This window comes from Cyclopterus lumpus, chromosome 8 (genome assembly GCF_009769545.1).
Source record: "Cyclopterus lumpus isolate fCycLum1 chromosome 8, fCycLum1.pri, whole genome shotgun sequence".
Taxonomy (NCBI): Eukaryota; Metazoa; Chordata; class Actinopteri; order Perciformes; family Cyclopteridae; genus Cyclopterus; species Cyclopterus lumpus.
In genome coordinates, this window is record NC_046973.1 from 3,538,940 (window position 1) to 3,559,387 (window position 20,448).

Genomic DNA, 20,448 nt, shown 5'->3' on the forward strand with positions numbered 1-20,448 from the left:
TCTTGGGCCGCCAGGTGTTTTCAATCCCTAATTTCTCTGTAATTACTTAAAATAATTAAACAATATTTCACAATTGTATGAGACGTGAAGCACAGTCCTACTTCAAACAGCAGTGGCACTCGAGATCCACAGTCTGAAGGGACATCATTCAGCGGTAATTACTTTTATTAATTATGAACAAACACAACAAGCTTTAATAAAAATCGCAGTGTGAGAATAACAGAAATATCTTCGGCTTGGCACGCATCATGAAGTAGGCTACGAGTACATTCTCCAGATGCAGCCCGTGTAATCATAGCGGAAAACTTCCATTATTGATTTGATGCTGTCGTTTCTTTGGAGTAAAATATGGAAGCAGCTTCTGCTATTTTCACGATGTTTGAAATACGTAATATGAAAATGTTCTGAGGAGGCTTTCCTGCTTTGATCTGCACGATTTCAACTGGGATGGATTATTATTTGCTAACATTTTGGCCTGGAGCATTTTTTATGACAAACGTTGTCGATATTGTACATAAGAATGAAAGGGTGTGATAATCATTGGTTTTCAACTAGATATAGTGTATAGCACTAGTTAGACAACCGTCAAGCTACAGAAGGGGGCCTTGTGGGCTTGGCTGGACCAGGGGTCCCCATAAACCACATCCACGGGTAATGGTTGGCCAGAAGGGTATGAAGGTATATTTGTGTCTTTATTACGCAAAGAAAACAAATGTTTTGAGAGCAAATTTCTCATTTCTAAGTAAACATGTATAAACAGAAAATACATTATTTATTAGTTTTGCTTATGGAACTAGAATTGTTGGTTGCAAATCCAAAAACCCTCCCCCCCACAAACAAAACCTTTGCTTAAAAAAAAACTTTGTATGAAGGTATATTTAGGTCTTTATTACGCAAACCAAAAACATGTTTTTGAGAGCAACGTTTTGTTTTTGAGAGCAACATTTTTTTGAGAGCAAGTTACATAAGCAAAACTAACAAATAATATATTCCCAGTTTATATATTTGAACCGGGATTGATTGTGGATATTGTCGAGTTTTATGAAAAGCTTTTCAGAATCAATACAACATGAACGCTACTTGTAGTTTCTTTAAAGTCAAAGATATGAGTATTTCCTCCATCACAATGTAACCATAACACCTGGTTGTGTAGGTATGCATGGTGATGACACGCTACACACACACAGGGGGCAGTTAGCGTCAGTCAATACTTTACAAATCCAACCTGTTGAAAAGAGGCTTAAAGATTTACACTGACAGAGGGAGAACAAAGAAACACACACGCACACACATGCACGCACACACACACACACACACACACACACACACCTTCCTCGTGAAGACACAAATCACAAGCTAAGCTTATTGTTTTTTTTTCTTGATCAAGATTTCCCCCGTGGTGAATTAGAGTCTCAGCATTATTTGAAACCAGACAAACCAGCCAACATCACACACACACACAGCCACACACACACACACACATGCACGCACGCACACACACACACACACGCCAACAAAATGTGTTGTACCACAGGGACCAAAGACCCAATTAACTTTATTACTGACATTACAGCTGGAGACAGTGGGAAGACAGATTACATAACGCATGCGGTCTCTCTCTCTCTCTCTCTCTCTCTCGGTCTCTCTTCACACACACACACACACACACACACAGACACACGCACGCACACACACACACACAGACACACGCACGCACACACACACAGACTGTCTCAATTTTTCATAGAGTTGGTGCAACAACATTTTAAATTTAATGCCCCACCCACCCACACACACACACACACACACAGACAGACACACGCACGCACACACACACAGACTGTCTCAATTTTTCATATAGTTGGTGGAACAACATTTTAAATTTAATGCCCCACCCACCCACACACACACACACACACACACACACACACACACACACACACACACACACACACACATAAAGGCTCTCACATAAGAACCAGAGATTAGTCTATTAAACAGAGCTAAACATTGAGTGTAGCTTAGAATTGCCTCAGTTCAGGGAAGTCCCTTTGTAGTTATTAGCTTTGTACATTTTTGTGTGCGTGTGTGTGTGTGTGTTTCAGTATAGTGGCCATTAGCAGAACTGCAACTTCAAAGTTGTAGTTATTTTTCTTCTCGTCTCAAATGTACATGTTTGACCTCTTTCCACCAGTAGGAGAGCTCTGTTCACCCTCTTCCCTTGACTCCTTTCCTACTACTTTCTGCCCTTCCTTCCTTCCTTCCTCATCCGCACGCCGCCATCAATCCTCAGTGAGTCATGTCACAAATATATATTCACTATTCACTTTAATAACACAAAACGATTTGATCCCACGATTCTATCTGTCTTTCATCTGCCGTCACACATAAGCGTTTATGAATGTCCTTTGTACAAAAACAACGGACACACACACACACACACACACACACACACGCACACACACACACACACACGCACACACACAAACACACACAGGGCTGGCCAAGTATTTCAAATGATTACTGTTTTACGAGTTTCTCCTCTCACGAGTTCCTTGAGAAATGGCCATTCTTCATCTCAGCTGTAACACAATCATACACACAAATTCAATGAATTATGGACGACGTTCGCCACCTTGAAATGAATTCATAAAGGCGTCGGAGCTGGATTTGACTTTGGTGATAACCCAACAACTACTGTGAGAGTAGCGGTCAATATGCACATGGAATAAGACCTCTGCAGGCTCATTAAATCAAAAGCAACATTACCAAAGAAATGCCTTTAAAAATGATCTTTTAAATGACATTTTACAAAGTCTGTGTTATGCCGACATGAATTGAAATAGTTAGTGATGAGTAGCTTTAAGTTACATCAATTATTAGCACCAAAAGAAAATGCCAACCCTATTAAAAAGAAAAGAAATCAGCTTAAACCACACAGAAACACTTATATATGACCTTAAGAGGGAGAGTCCCTATAATAATGTTTGTGGCGTGTGGAATTTCATTTAAAAGTACTTTTAAATGAAAGAAATTAAGTGTAAGGCGTGTCAAAGTAATTTAATGTGTTATAGTTAAATAATAATAATTCGAAAAAAACAAGTAAAATATTATTCTCGCTGCAAAGGGTTCAAAGATGTAAACAGGAGCTGAGGCCAATTAAGACAACAGTATTCATACCGTTTGGTGTTCTGGTATTTCTAATTAAAACCATAAATAGCCAGCTGATTTAATTCCCTTGATTTCTTTGTTGGATCGAGTACTTACGAAAGCATTTGTGTTGCTGTGTAACTTCGATGGCATCATCACTTCATCATCGTCATTTTAAGTTGATCTAAAAGTCAGTTACATACTGAATGTGAACATTATTTAGGGGGTTATAATGTAAGATTAATTTCTGTTGTAGTGCTCACAGCGATTTATCATTCAATTAAGTTTGTGTGTTTTTTTTTAATGCTTTTCCTAGTTCTCTTTCCATAAGTAAGTCCTAATTATGAGATTAAATTACACAAATGAATACCGTGCACATCTGTAGTGTTTTAAAAAAAAACATTACGATATTTCTGCTTGGAGTGGTGAAATCTGGCCTAAAATGACAAGACAACTCAGAAACTACTTATCAGCAGGTCTAAGGTTTAGTGTTTTAAAAGATAAAGAAATTTTGTTTTTCTCAGATCTATCTCAATACAATAATCACGTGTCCATATGTACTGTTTATTAAAATAATTATTGCGTCTACAGTCTTTATTTTATCATTTTAAAGTTCATCTGAAGAGCATATGACGCTCCGTTGGTCGGATTTAGTCAAATCAAGTGGGAATCCTTCAGAATTAAAGTTGTTTTTACTGCAATATTGACATGAAACTACAACTAAGAACACTTTTCTGCTGCATCTTGCAAAATAAATATTTAATAGCGGCCTCTATTTCAGTTTATCTTCCATCTTAAACAAATATTATGCTTCAATAGCATTCGTGATTAACTAACCAGTAAAAAAAACTTGAAAGAAGTGCGATTGCATTCGACCTTCAACCGGCTCTCCTTAAGCTCTTTTGTATGAACATTAATATGAAGTTATGGTGAGCTAAACCACCCGACTTTCATCCCTCTTTCCTCCGGATAATCAAGACCCATTTCTTCCTCCCTGGGCTCCTTTAAAGTAGTCGAGCATAATTATGTGTTGGTAAGGCTGTGTGTGTGTGTGTGTGTGTGTGTGTGTGTGTGTGTGTGTGTGTGTGTGTGTGTGTGTGTGTGTGAGAGAAAGAGTGTGTGGATGTGTGTTTGAAGAGGCATGATTTAAAGATTTCCCACTGAGTGGAGATATGCAATGCAGAACACCTTTTGATAGAAAACATCTGTGTGGAGACGCACGCACACACACACACACACACACACACACACACACACAAGCACACGCACGCACACTTTTTTCCATGACCAAAGGGGAGAATGGAAAATGAAACAATAAACGAGTGCTCTTTTCTTTTATCTGCCCGTCCTGCAGAAGAAGAATGATCCGCTATGGTCTTTCTGCCGAGCTGGCTGACACACACACACACACACACACACACACACACACACACGCACGCGCACACGCACGCGGAGAATCCTCTGCACCACTCCGTTTGAACCACACGGTTGTTGATTTTGTGTGATCTGATGAATGCCCCCTCCCCCTCCCCATTTCAATTACCCCCCCACCCCCCTTCCTGTGCCTCCAGCCATCTCTCCGGCTGTCTTTCACACACATGACACACGTCTTCCGACCACCACCGTACGGCGAGGCGTATTTAAACGGGAACACCGGGCCCTAGTCGTCCGTCTGACAGAGATATTGAGGCCGTAATTAAGGCCGAGGGTTTTTTGGGGGGGGGGGGGGGGTTGACAGGAAGTGATGAGATGGGATTAAGACGCGGCCATTCTGGTTCTTCACCAATCTGACACCGACCCATTGAGCAGGGCGTAGAATCACAATCATGTAGCATTCATTTGCTTGTTGAATTAAAGTGTTATGAATATACGTGTTGTCCGAGTTTTCAAAATAAAAGTCTGTTTTATACGTTTTCACCCTCGTATTGAGATTCTGTTAATTGATGACATTTTGACCACCCAGATAGACTCACACCTGTTCAAGGAAGACCTTCCTGTAATTACATTCACTGTATAAAGAGGGGCGAGACGTGTGGTCCACAGACTAAAGATAATTTAAATGTTCACTGGTTCAAATGAACAGTGAATACTTCTTAACAGTCTTAATATAAAAGATCACATAGATTTCATACATTTTACTGACGTACGTAGCGTCGTTCTGAAAAGACCTTTAAGCTAACGGTAGATGGAAAAGTGAAAGAGACGGAGAGAGAAGAGATTACACCTCAGGAGTTTTCTTGATTTTTTTCTTCATATTTATTGAGGAGAAAGTTGAAGATAAATGAGCAGAAGGGGATCTGAAATGGGGGGGGGGGGGGGGGGGGGGGGGGAAAGCAGTAATAATAACAATAGAGTGGCAATAAAGGATGATTACAGAGGAAGAAATAAAAAAAAGTGATGGTAAGGCAGCAAAGTGTTGTGTGGAAGGAGGGAAACAGATGGAATATAATGGGTATACATCGAGGGAGAGATATAGGTGCGAGGGAGAAGGAAAGGAAAGAAGGGAAAAAGTGGCAGATGGTAAATGTAGCTGGAGCCCGAAATGGCCTTGATGGTCCGCTAGACACACACACACACACACACACACACACACACACACAAGGTCAGTACGTGGTCACAGCACAGAGGACTCACACATGCAACTTTAAAAACACACAAACACACTTTGTCCATTTTGCATTGAAACACACGTAAACGTAATAATACACTTCGATAACCATCTGTCTCTCAACGAGGTACGATTATGGCACGGGAGAAAATAATTGCGGCGGCAGATGGACATCATGTAGGTTTACGAGTCAGTGTTTTCAGAATCGATTCCCACAGAGAGTCAACAAACTTATTTAACGCACGACTCATCCCCCGTTTAGCTGTTAGAAAAATCATCAGCTCGGTTTAAATTCATATTTTATTAATTTATTGAGATTCTGAAATAAAACTGAGGATTAAAAGAAGCGCAGGTTTGGTTTACGGTCTTGTAAAGAAAGAAAGTATGCTCGTGGTTCAGTATTTCCAGGAAATATGAAGTATTCCTTTTTGGATTATTCTGCAGTAGCCAAACAGGAAGTAGTTCTCCCCGTGGAGGTCCAGGAAACAGGATGTTATGGTACTGTTTCCACGAGCCTCGGGACCCTTCACCAACACGCTTCGTCATCGGCCTCGTGTGACACGCCTCCAACATATCCGGGGTTTGCAGGAATGTACAATGTCTACATTTCGTCACTGGGTGGACATAAACATAACCATTCAAACTTTACCGCAACCCAATCGGAGTTCCCGTGCCCGGATGTCGTCGAAATTAATGATAAATTAAACATTGGTATTGAATTACATGTTCAACGATTCACCGATTCAGGGTTTTGCAGGATTTATATATTTGTATCTGCAATAGAGTGGCAGGAAATCTATATTTTTAATGCATGTCGATCTATATATAGTGGCGCATAGTAAATAGTGGAAGCTTTAATGGTTTATATTCTGGCTTCTCCTGCTTATATATTTGACCTGAAAGGCACTGTAGATTTAAAAGAAGAAAAAAAATCCAAATAACAAAAAGGGTCCAATAATGATAATTATTAAAAAAGCATTATATTTCCCATTTAATGTGTGCACTGAGGGTTTAAAGCAAAACAAAAATGGAGGCATTGGAACACCAGTCGACACTTTACCTGTGAAATAATCCACCTGCGTCAACTGGCACAAAAAGGCAATTATGGTCTCATAAGGTGAGGCAGACACGGAGCCCGGTGTGCACATTGTGAATTTTGACAGGACAGCAAACCTTGTGAATGGTGAAGTTTTATTCTAGTCGCTCTACAGAGAGAGAGAGAGAGAGAGAGAGAGAAACAGTGCCACTGTACAGAAGAGCTCCTGTGAAATCCACACAAAAAATATTGTTTTTACTCTTTATCATTTATAATTCTCCATGATTGATGTATTCCAGTATGAATTTACAAGCGATGTATACAGGTGTTCATTTTCTAAATATATTCAAAATAGTTCCTTAAAAGTCTTTGAGGAAGTATTAGTTTAAAAAAAAAGAAGGGAAAAAAAAGCTCTATTCTTACACGCAAACCATAAAGAAAAGAGGTCTCGTCTCTTTGGAGGGGTAGCAGACTCAAAGTAGAGAGAGGGGGGGGGGGGGGGGGGTTGCTTTTTGTTCTTTGATCTTCTTTACGCTTGAAGTCCTGACTACGCGTGAAGGAGAGGAAGAAGCAGAGCCAGGTGATACAGTAACGCTCACCTGCCATTGGAGGAAGAGCAAGCATGTCCCGACCGTACCCAACCGAGCCCTGACCCCTGACCCCTGACCCCCGCTCGGGCAACACGCGGGCCTGATAATGACCCGTCGGCCCATGTGGAAGTTGCACTGGGTGGGGGAGGGGGGGGTCGGGTCCTCGCCTTTCTCCCCCCCCCAAAAAACACAGCAGCAGCATCTTCATCGTTGTTTTCAACATAGATCTTCTTGTGTTTTTTTTTTATCTCTCAAATATGTATATACTCACACCTGGTTACAACGCATTAGTGATCATAACATCATAACAAAAATAACAAACCCAAAAAAAAAAGAAAATTTAACATAAAACATTAAAATTGTTACATCTGGGGTTGCATGCCATCACCTCATTATTTATCATTAAATGTAATTAAAATACATTTTTTTGTCATTTAAAAAGAGCAGGGTTGTCATCACAAGGGTGTGTGTGTGTGTGTGTGTGTGCGTGTGTGTGTGTGCGTGTTTGAACATAAAAACAGCATCAGTTTATATGACAGTTCTGTAAAAGTAGAACAAATAGAACAAATCATCATGAGTTCATAAAATGCGAAGGGTGCCGTTTGATATTTTTTACATGTGCATATTGTTCACTTGTCAGCTCACTCAAGCAGCATGTGGAGATAAATATGATCGTAATAAAAATAATAATAATAAGTATGCAGATAAGATGCAAAAAAAAAAAAAGAAAAGACAAATGTTGCTCGTCAGTCAACATCGTGGGAAGCTGATTGGGGAAGCGAGGAGAGGTTCGCTGCAGTATTCCAAGAGTACAAAAGGGCGATATGACCGCGGCTGTTAAAGATGGAGCTTCGATTGAAACGCTGTGGACTGCCTTTAAAAACCACGCGGAGATAAGAGAGAGATTCCTGTTTCGAGTATTCCACTTTTGGACCGTCAAGTAACATCCTCCATTCTGTCGAGGGGTGCATGCAACGCACCCCACAAAACTATCTAAGCCACGCCTCCTTTCTCTCGCTCTTTCTGCTCCTCCCTTTACTCGGGTTGCATGAGCTCAGGGGCAAAGAGCCCAAACTGGAAGACCTAGGACTGGTAAACATCAAAAAGGAGAAAAGTTTGATTCTGCTTCGCGGCCGCTATAAATCACGCTGCTTGTTGTTGTTGTTGTTTGTTTTTTGTTTTTTCTCTTTCTTTTTCTTAGTTTTTTCTTTATAAATGTTTGTTTTTTTTTCTACCAAAAAAATTCTGCACCGCATCCGGTTCTGTCGCTACGTCTCAAGCTCCCCCCCGAAACGCACAGAATCATCCTGAGGTATTTTTATTTGATACAATTTGGCTTTGTGAATCCAATCAATCAAGCGAAATCAATCAGTCAGTTAATAAGATGGTTACATGATTTTTTTTTTTTCTTTCTTTTTTCTTTCGACTGTACAATTTTGTACAGCATAATGCTACCAAAAAAAAAAAGTTTTTTGTTTTGTTTTTTTCGTGGGCACGCGTGTACACGGAAGAATGTGCATGTGCAAAGTCTTTTCTGCTAAGTGTTATCAAAAAAGAACAAAACCAACAAATGCATAAACAATCAAGTTTAGGAACCAAATGTTTTGGTTAAGACTTTGAGCTTTCCCGAGTTCTGCCCTCGCACGACGTCCTCCACACTAAGATGAACGCGTGATGGATGAGCGCACAACAAGGGCGGGGCCCTCCTTGGCTCCACCCATCTCCATCTCGCCCCCCCCCTCCCCCCGACCACCACATCACACCCAACAACGCCAAGAAGGTAAACAAGGGCATCCATCTCAAGTGGTCTTCCCGATCCTCAAGAGCCCTGGTTGACTGTGGATCTACGGTAATTGATGATCAATTTGCGAACCACCAACCGGTGAACTTAGATGCCGGCTGCTGTAACCGCCAACCATCCGAAGTTACATTTTTACGAAAAAAGGAGAACAAAAATAAATAAGTACTTATAGTTGTCCAACACTCTATTGATGTGTCATGTTGAGTAAATGAAGTAGGAAGGTAGAAAGAAGGACGGAATCATCAGTGTTTCTTTCTCTTTTTTTTTTATAGCTAATACCCTGTTTTTCAGTGGCAGGGAGGTCAAAAAAACAAAATCAAACTCAGACAAAGGTGGTGGTGGAACCAGTTGTAATTTCATCCATTATCCTCTTTTTCCTCTCTTCCCTTCCACCATTTCCTCGCTCTTTTGCAGCAGAGTGACGCTGGTTTACACTGATTCACGACGCACAAAGGTCAACGATAAAGGTTTCAATTGTACAAGTATCCCATCCACCGTATTTGGCGAGACACGGTTCCCTTTTCAAAAAACATGTAAAATATGTGTCTGAGTGTATTAGTGTGTATTTTGTCTTCTCCGACACAGAAACAAATCAACACATGCAAAATAATCTACTACTCTTGATGGTATTTTTCAGAAAGCTATGCTTTTTTTCAAAAAGCAAATGTGGGAGGGAGAGGTTTTTTTTTTCAAACTAATGGCTATTGTGCTACCAAATAAGCAAACTCTAAAATCCTACATAGGGGGATCCGGATGCCAGAATCCCTAATAAATCTTATAGTGTAATAGAATAAAAAAGCAATACTTTGCAATTATTTTTCTATGTGCAGAGCCATAAATGAAATGCCCATCAATTGCCTCAGGTTTCCCCTGCTTGTGTGTCCTTTTCTATCAGTCATTTTGTCAGTTTTTTTTTAATCTGTCAGTCTGTAAACATTATTCATTGTTAGCACCTACATTACTCTCAGCTTCCCATCGCTAGCATGACCCCCTTAGCATGGGCTCAACATATAAAACCAAATGGTGACAAGCACACACCGCTAACTCACTGCCAAAGCGCCAACCGGGAGGCTCCGCTCTGTGCCATTTAGCCCGCTCGTCTACTTCCTCCCTCTCTCTCTCTCTCTCCTCCAGCACTGCCAGGTGTCCCAGTGGCCATATTTGTCAGAGTAACAAGCAGCAGACCGTTGGACGAGCTCACTGTGACGCCTCTGCCCTCCCGGGACGCCTCCGTGTCTGGCCGCGACATCAAGCGCGCCCATCTGGTCTCTCTGTCAGCCCTCTTCTCCTCAACTAGCAAGCTGCGAGCTTGACAGTGGAGGTGGAAAAGGGAACAAAAAGGGGGGAAGGAGGAGGGGTTGAAAGAGAGGTTTTTGGCCTCTCTCTCGCCCTCTAATTCCCCTCTCGTACAATATCTCCTATCCGCCTCACACATTTCAATCACAAATCAACTGCCTCCTTCCCAACAGCGCCTGTAGTAAACCTCCTTTATTGGTTCTTAGGCCATCTCTGTCCCACTACTGGGGCTACACCATTTCTTAAACCTGGTTTAAAACCTATGGGGTTAATGATTCCCCTTTTCCCTTTACAACAGAATACCTTATGGCAGCGTGCCGGCCATGCAGCCAACTCATTGGTACATGGCAGAGGATGGACGAAAAAGGGTGATATCATCTGCAAAGAGAGTAGTAGTAGTAGTACTGTCATACCCAAGTGGGCACAAGTTCTTTTGGATTACAATGTCAAAGAGAAGAAGAAAAATGTGGCTATGGCATCCCTTTTAGGATAACATAGTTGATAAATTATAATACAAACCCAGAGAGCAGTAAGGAGGAGAGAACACATTATTTCTTATGTCAACTAAACATCTGACTCCAGACTGGGGATTTTTTTATACACCCGCCTATTGCTGAACTGGGCTGAGTTTAGGACGCCGCGTGGGGCCGGGTATGCACTAGTCTTATTGGCTGAGTAAGGCATCACATGCTCTTTATTGTACATGTCATTGGCTATCCGCCCGTCCCGTGAGCAGTATGAAGTGGTGGATTTTACGGAAGAGCGGAGATTGTTCGCGTCGTTGCGCGTTTTGATGGGGGGCGCCCCGACCACGGCTGCAGGTGAGGCCACCGCCAGCTGTTTGTAAATATCAGAGGAGCTACGCCCGTGGACCAGTCTGCTGCTGGTGTCATCCCTCAACGAGTGGCTGAGGAAAGGGTTATCCGAGCCATGGCTCGGGTACAGGGACTTGCTCCTCTTGCTCTCCTCCAGGTTGTGGTTGAACATCATTGATTTGGACTCGGTGCCAAACAGTCTACCGGAGTAGGGCCGCATGCCAAAGAGGTTCGCGTAGTGTGAGTCAGAGGTGGAGTCCAAGAAGCGATCCTTCTCCTTGAGGCTGACGCTGCGCGCCGGTCGGCCCAGGTCGACATCCTTGGGCTTCTCTAGCATGATGTTGTCGAAGGAGTGCTGGCGACTCAGCCTCAAGCGGTTTCGTTTTTGAACATGCGGCCCGTCTGTCTGGGGCCAATACAGACCAAACATTTCGTCCGGTTCCTGCTGCTGCTGGTGGTGCATTGTGGGACTGACCAAGGGGTCTGCGAGGAGCTGGTCCTCACTAATGTCATACAGGTTGGCCGTGTGGAGGCACGCTTCACACCGGTTATAGGGCGAGCGCGTGGCGGAAGGTGCGGGAGGTACAGCGGGAGTGTACGGTGCTCCCGGTGGGTAGCTAGCGGACACTTTGGACAAGCAAGAACGGCAGTGCGTCTGTTTGTAGCGATCAATGGATTCATGCGGGGACATGACAATGTTTTTCTCCTTCAGGCTGTAGTGTTTAGAGTAAGCTGGGTCCGGTAGAAGATCCGAGTCAGTGTGATGCAAAGGGGAGGAGTTGAGGTGAATGATGGGCTGCTCACACTTCCTGTAGTTGTCGCTGTGGTCAGAGTAGATCTCAGGGTAATCCAAATCATCTGCGGCGAGGCCGCGACTTTCGCGGTAGTGATTGGGGTCCGAGTGCATGCTCAGCTCTCGGTCTGAGTCGATGGTGTAAATCTTCTCTCCTCCTCCTCCTCCTCTCCCACTTTGGTTGGTACCACCGATGACCTGCTTCGTCTTTAAGTAGGACAGCTCTAACTCACTGCAGTCCCTTGGGTATTTTGACGGCACCGATCTTTTTTTTAAGTTGTCCTTGGGCTTCAGGTGCTTGTTATTTTCCGGGTCCTTGTAGGAGGCGGCCCTGCTGGAACATTCGGAGATGTCGGAATGGGCCGCTTCCTCAGGGAGGTAGCGCTGCGTCTTCATGGACATTCGCGGGTCCGGCATCAGCATGTCGGGCATCGGAGGGGGCCCAGGAGGCACCGAACGGAGGGTGTCAACCGACTTCTTCCACAGGGTCCGGGGCGGCTTGGCGTTCGTCTGGACCGCCTCGGCGCTCACTGCCACCTCCACGCTGTTGGGATTGGCGTCATTCAGGGTCAGGGGATGCTGGCCTCCTTGGAAGATGTAGTTGTTAAGGTGGTCTTTGTGTCGGTTAGCGAGGTAAGACTGCAGGTCACCAGTGTCCCCGTAGATCATATCTTTGGGCGCATAGCTTCGGTTGTCGGCGTAGATGAAGTTGCCCTTCTCTGCCATCATGTCCATAATCATGGGACCAGCTGAGTGCATGAATTCACGTTTGGGTGAATTCATATGGGAGCCACCCAGGTTTGACATGTTGGTCATCTGTTTGGCTGATTTAATGAGCTTGAGCATTTTGTCCTGGGGACTAAAGTCCAGATCGGACTTTTTCTTCATGTCAATGTGGACTCCATGGATGCAACTCCAAATCCCCTGCATATGGATAAACAAGTAGAGGGGGTGGGGGGGTCAAATAAAAAATTATGAAGGAGGGAGATGGAACGGTGTAAAATGAAAAAGAGAGGGAGAATGAAACATAAAGAGGGATTGAGGGAGAAATGGAGAAAAACAAACAGAATAATTATTGCTTATCTACTCAAACATATTTGTGGTCTGTATGTTTTGTTGAATATATTAAATTGCTAGTGACTAAGCAAACCAGAGTACATTCATCCGACACAGTCTATTAACTCAAAACAGTATTAAATGAGGCTTTCTTTCATTTTTCATTTCCTCTAAACATACTAGTTCAGTTTTTTAAACAAAATCAAACCCTGTCACTCAGTGAATATGAAAATATGAATCATCAACACAACCATGATTGATACAAGAGGATGGCGCGGTAAAAACAACATCAATCATTCTTAAGTAGAGAGGATTCTGAATTAATCAGAAATACACAGAAACAACAACAACAACAACATCCAAAAGCAGTTTTCTCTCCACAGGAAACGAGACACGTCTTTCTGCAGCTCCGTTCATTTAGCAAAAAAAGTACAATTAATCTGAGCAAAAATAACACAAAACCAACAGTGACCTGAAAATATGAAAACAACCGATTACAAATACGGCGTCTCTCATAACTCGATGCCCCCCCAAGACTCCCTTTCGAGGCACGACGGGGGGTCGACGCTGCTTTTGATAGGAAACGAGCGTAAGCGGAATAAATTGCTGTCATTATAACTGCGAGGGTTATGATGACGGCTTAATAAAGCCGGTCTTTTGATACAGACAATCCAAACAAGAGTCACAGATATTAATGTCTAACATGTCATCTTACGGTGAAACCGAGACCATTTCCCACGGCCCGCCAATACATCGGAAAGAAAAACAGCATTCATCGCGTTAACAAATTAAAAGTGCTTTTTGGCTCAGCACACATTTGGTGAAGCTTATCAACTCCAGACAGGCCATTAAGGATGCCCCCCCCCCTAATTATCTCTTGAGAATGGCTTTTTAAACAACGTCATTTTCAAGAACCTCACTTTATCTTCCCTCTGAGTTTGTTTTGTCTCCTCGCTCTGTTAAACTTTGGGAGTCGCGTTCTGCCTCCGGAACAGCGCGGGAGGCGCCGCAGTGCGTTGAGCAGTGCGTTGACCAGTGCGTTGACCAGTGCGTTGAGCAGTGCGTTGAGCAGTGCGTTGACCAGTGCGTTGAGCAGTGCGTTGAGCAGTGCGTTGAGCAGTGCGTTGAGCAGTGCGTTGAGCAGTGCGTTGACCAGTGCGTTGACCAGTGCGTTGAGCAGTGCGTTGAGCAGTGCGTTGAGCAGTGCGTTGAGCAGTGCGTTGAGCAGTGCGTTGAGCAGTGCGAGTCCACGTCTTCAGCTCGCGCCGCACGACGAGGAAAGAGCGCTGACCTTTCAGAACCGGGCGAGAGAGGAAGGGATCGATTTCTTTGCGTGAGGTTTGCCGGGATTTCGCCCCAAAAAACAGGTTGCAATTAGGATCCATTTTGGTCAATATTCAACCATCTCCAGCCTCCTTTGTCCACAGCCCAGTGACCCCGCCTCTCCCCAGGCCCAGATATTCAAAGGCACACAAAGCCAAACGCTGGTATTCGCAGACCCTCATTGGCGTGAGTTGACTATTGGGCCAAATTTAACATTGTTGTTTCAAAGTGTAAATAATAATCTCAATTCTGTGTAAAGCTGGAGCAGGTTTTTTATTGTTCTCCTGAACCCAGAACTATAATCACAGCCTCATTACAGGGCTGCGCACCTCTGTCACGTTACAGCTTTTACATCCATGTCTCTCCAAAAATGTCAGAATTAAAAATGGTCATGATTAGGCATACCAATTATTGACAATTCACAGTGTGACCTATGACCTCCAAAAATCAAATCGGTTGATCCTCGGGTCCAAGTGGACGTTCGTGACAGATGTAATGACGTCAGGTCACGGTGAACTTGACCTTTGATCATCCTGGAGTTCAAGTGGACGTTTATTGGAAGTTATGTTTACGCACGGACGTACAGATAACCCGAAATTCATAACGCTTGCAGAACAGCCTGCGCGCGCACATACAGGTACAAGCAGCTACCACACAAACTGGTCCTCACCCGGCTGATGGAGAACAGAAGACCCGGCGTGCCGGTGCAGACTCCGGTGAAGCAGTATCTCAGCCTCCAGTAGAAGAGATGCTCGGAGACAAAGGTGATGAGGGAGAGCCCCATGGCCGTGGCCAGCATGTAGAAGACTCCGGCCATGTTGTCCACGTCTAGCTGGCTGGACATCACCTCGTTCTTCTCGTTGTGGCAGATTCCTGTCAGCCACTGGGCCTCGAGCTCCTCCATTTCACCTGAAAAGAGAGAGAGAGAGACTCAAATCCTTTATTAAACGGCTCATTTGGGGTTTTTAAAAAGCATCGACCAAAACATTTAAAGGGGAGACGTATGTTTAAACCTTGATAACTACAGTGAATGAGGTCTAGATTTTCATTTATGTTTCCGTGAATGTGCATAAAAATATTCTGTAAAAGCTGCTTTTGGAGGTCTTGGAAATCTGTTTCTAAAATAAATTGATGATAAACGGGGATATTCTCTGCAAAGAGAACTATATATATATATATATATATATATATATATATATATATTTCTATGGGCATCACCAGCCACAGGCTGACAGAGCAAAGAGATAGTTCCTTCAGTGTTAATGAAAGAAAGGTAAGAAAGCAACAAAGACCTTATCTTTCTCATCCCTCACTCTGTGTGCCTGGTCCCCCCCCCCCCCCCCCCCCCCCCCTCGGTAACTAATACAATCGGTGTCATCCGGGGCCGATAACCGAGGCCGCTAGTGGGGGAAGACAAATATCATGGTGGTGTTCAGCTACATGTCTGAAGGGCGCACGAAGACATCATTAAACCTTTTTGGACAATCGAGGAGAAAAACACCTTTTTATGATATGCTTAGAATATTTAGATATGAAACAGGTCACTTTGTCACTTCTTTTAATCGAGTGCGTTCAAGGGAGAAATGAAGATGAATTGAAGATGTGACTCCGGTCACATCGTTATGACCCCCCCCACACACACACAATCCATTACCGGTCAGGACATTGCGCTCAATAGAAGTTATTAAAGTTTTCTATCTGCACTTTTGAAATAACTCCCACATCATAAATTGTCGCCCCAACAGTTCCCGGCCGTGACTGAATGATATTTAGATGGATTATGCTTTGTGAAGATACATAAATATAAAAATACATTTCCATACTCTTGCTAGACAGGTACTTGGTACATTTTGACAAAATTAACGTTTTTCAGACGGGCTGTTTGTTCTTCACCCTCCTCCCTTCTTCTTCCCCTCTTCCCCTCTTCCCCTCTTCCCCGAACACATCTTCTCTGTCTGGGAAGAGCTGAACGCTCTCCGCCCACATTGTGTCGACCTGATCAAGTACCATCTGCCAAGGCACCGAGGCACTGTCATCTATCAAGGCTCTCTCTCTCTCTCTCTCTCTCTCTCTCTTTCTCTCTACCTGACACCCAGTCTTTCCTCGTCTTCCTCTCTCTCTCTCTCTTTCTCTCTACCTGACACCTAGTCTTTCCTCGTCTTCCTCTCTCTCTCTCTCTCTTTCTCTCTACCTGACACCCAGTCTTTCCTCGTCTTCCTCCCTCTCTCTCTCTCTCTCTACCTGACACCCAGTCTTTCCTTGTCTCTCTCTCTCTCTCTCTCTCTCTCTCCCTCACCATCACACCTGTGCAGCGTCTTTGTGTTTTCCCGTCCCTCTCATCCCTTTCTCCATCCTTCTACGTCCTCTTTGTCTTCCTCTGTTCACACGGACGCTATTTCCAATTTTTGTATATCTCTTTCCCTTTCTTGCCATCTCTCTCACTCTTTTCTTCTCTCCTCCCTGTATTTTTTCCTTTTCACAACAACACTAAAGTTAAAGAAAACGCGGCCTTGAACGACTCGGCTAAGACGCTACACGTGTAAAATAGATTGGATGTGATTCATAATCGGGAGGAACAAATTAAAAACCCTCCCCCTCTGAACCAGATGTTTCTACAACATGTTCCATACGATGGCGTTGGTTCCTGTATGCTCTGCAACCCTGATAAGATTTGGTTAGAGGGGATTATTGTGACGCCGATGCTCATTTAATCAACTTCAGTGCACTTAACGCGAGTGGCTGTGAACGCACCGCGTCAGCAGAACGCCTCCGATGTACAATGTAAATGAATCTGTCACTAAAAAGCTCGTCTCCCTTTCCCTCTGTTCCACAGTTGGAAATTGTTTATATAAGAACTTTTGAAGCTACTGTAATAAAGGAATGGGGTGATCCAGAGTAATGCTCACACACACACACACACACACACACACACACACACACACACAAATCTGGTGCTGCAGAGAGGAATACATTAGAATAACTTACACACTCTGCCCTCTGTTTAGAGGCAGCCTTTTGTGTCCAGAATAACATCAAAGGACTATTTATACTTCACTGCGTTCCCTTTGTGCTGTCAGCAGACAAGGCAGTAGAGATGACAGTGTGTGTGTGCGTGTGTGTGTGCGTGCATGAATTACAATGTAACCTTTTTGCCTTCACGGACATGTGTGTACAGGTGTGTGTTTTTCCCCTCACCATCTCCGATGATGGCCAGGATGGCCAGGTCCACCTGCCGTTTCCAGTAGGAGCCTTTCTGGAGGGCGATGCCGTAACCCGTGGTGGCGAAGATGTACCTGAACGCACATCCAGGACGCACACAAACACACACGCACACAGAACGACGACATATTTTAACCTTTGAACCAATCGTTCTCGATACCTCCGTCTACCCCTTTACGGGATGCTTGCGATTGAAATAATAAGACGCCTCGTTGCATACCGAGGGGGGGTGGGAGGGGGGGGAGGGGTCACGGAATCGAAAAAAGCACTGCGACTAACGTGTGTTTTTTTTTTTTTTTTTTCCTCGTGTCGGATGTTTTTCATCTTTTCAGGTCTATCTTCGTAAACAATACCGCCACGTGTGTCCATTGAAACGCTGCCGGCCCGCCTCCATCGTCCCTCCGCTCCACACTGGCCTCGAAGAGGTCTCTTCTTAAAGCATTCGCAGTGTTTCAGTTGCTCTAAAAATAGATCTCTCTGCAGTGTGGAGGGGAGGAACGATTGACAAAAAAAAACCAAGAGAACTTTAAAATGCACATACGGGCGCGTGAGTGAAGACGGACCCCAAACACATGTACCAATCCATTAAACATGTACTATCTGTTCCTATTATTTACCGTTATATACGTATATGTGTGTATAATCCAAGTGTCAGACAGTCGGGGGCGACCTGAAGACACTGATCTCGGACCAGCGACTCCCTGGAGTCTCCGCTGGTTTTCCAGATTGAGAAATAGTTCAGCGGGGTAAACCAATAAAAACGCTGGTTTGGTTGATTTGACTTTTTTTGGGGAGGAGCTAGTAAACACATTTTGTTACCTTTGGACAGAGAGAGGCAGGCTAGCTGTTCCCCCCTGTTCTCAGTCTTTGTGCTAAGCTAAGTTAGCCGGCTGCCGCTGGTCGCTTCATACTTACTGTACAGACATGAAGGTGGTTCAATCTTCTCATCTAACTCTCAGCAAGAAAGCAATTAAGCGTATGTTGCACTTTTTACTCTTCACTTTTACTTTTACCTCAAAGAAATAACCAACGTCATAATCCACGTAGCTTGTATTTACAACCACAAACAAACCCTTTTTGCACCACTTCACACAATGCTTTGGACCAACGAAATGGCGTGAAGACAATCCACAGTGAAAGAATTAAAGAATTAAAGCCGTTGGTTACCCGCTGCCAATGGTCACCAGCTTACATCCCTCATCTCTGCCGGCCGCATAGTTCAAAACGGCCGCGTCGTAGATGAAGGCGTCCAGTTTCCTGCAAAGGATGAGAAAAAAAAGAACAGAGGAAAGAGACAGAAGAAAACAGACAGAGGGAGGGGATGAAGATGCATGAGGGGGGGTTTCAAGGTTTGGGTTTTTTATTCGTAAAAAAAAAGAGAGACAGGAAGCGGAGGAGGGCTTATTTCTTTTTTCCGGATCAATTCTAAAAGTGTTAAATCATCTCCGGTAGGGACGCCGATCCGAGCGCAACGGAACGCACAGAGGTCACGCCGGCGGTTCGATACCGCGCGCCGCACTGACGATCGGGGCCTTGGAAGCAAATGGACGACCCGCAGAGATATTTACACTCTCTTTCTATTTCTGCCCTTGTCCACACACACACACACACACACACACACACACATGAATAAGCAGGTTGCGAAGTGGAACATACAAACAAAAAGAGAGCCCAGACTCAGACTGACATTTTCAATGTAACTGATGCCATCACTAACCGCTCTGCTCTCTCTCACACTCGGTGCCAGCTCACTCACACACACACACACACGCACACACACACACACATATACTAACAGAGAGTCCTGCTAATAGCTCAGTGACTGGCTGGCATTTACTGAATGTCAGATCCAGCCCTCTAACGGCGGCTCACAGACGATAGTTCAGCTGTGTAATTAGCTTAACCCAGCACTGGCTCCGCCCACACGCAGACTGTGTGTCCAAACATGTAGCGAACCGCTCCCGTGCGCCGCCACCGAGTGTACACTCGGGTATGAGTGCGATTGTGCACGCGTGGCTGCACACTGGTGGGTCACGACGTGAGAACACGTTGTGACCTTTTAGCCCACGGAGAAAACCTTCGGTTGAAGTTTGCGTTCACATTTTTTTTTTTTTTAAAAACCCTAAACATAAAAGAGACACTTTAATGGGAAGGAACAAAAATTCAGTTTCAATTAAAACATGCACAGTGGTCGTGAAAAGCTCAAGGGTCTGGGTCGGCGTGGCAACCGGAGAGAGAAAAATGAAATACAAACAGTTGAGGTTGAAGACTCATGAGATGCCAACGACTCGTCAAGTGGAAGCTCTGGAGACACCGGAGCAGTGGCTCCTTTTGCCGTGTATGTGACGCTTTATTTGTGTTGTTGTTGTTGTTTCTTTTACCAGACTACTGTACCCCCCCCCCCCCCACCCCCCCCCCCCCCCCCCCCACACCCCGGCGCTCTCATTACAAATGAATGAGGGCGCCGTGTTTTCCGTGTTGCAGTTCGGGGCACGACGGTCCTGTCCGGCGTCGTGCAACACAGACACGAATGCATTTATATACTCATAAATATTTCTCCTTATTAATTTAAAATATATATATATATATATACTGGTGCTGTGAGTAATTTAGGCGCTGGAACCCAATCAACTGGACTCCCCGGTGGCGTAGTTCTTCGCTGTAACACATTTTGCGTGTAAAGCCTGTGAGCATTATGTGATCAGAGATAATCCTGCCATCGAGCCTCCGACAGCCGAACGCTGGCGCTCATCTGCTAATG

The 20,448-nt window shown here is 44.2% G+C and overlaps 1 protein-coding gene across 1 annotated transcript in view; it reads right to left on the bottom strand.

Moving 5' to 3' along the window:
- Positions 1 to 11,045: 11,045 nt before the first annotated feature.
- The window catches only part of grin2aa (glutamate receptor, ionotropic, N-methyl D-aspartate 2A, a), a 105,675-nt gene continuing 96,272 nt past the window's right edge, over positions 11,046 to 20,448 (bottom strand). Inside the window, 4 exon segments of the mRNA XM_034539358.1 lie at positions 11,046 to 13,013; positions 15,139 to 15,377; positions 17,664 to 17,761; positions 18,855 to 18,944. Coding sequence (XP_034395249.1) covers positions 11,046 to 13,013; positions 15,139 to 15,377; positions 17,664 to 17,761; positions 18,855 to 18,944 — 2,395 coding nt within the window.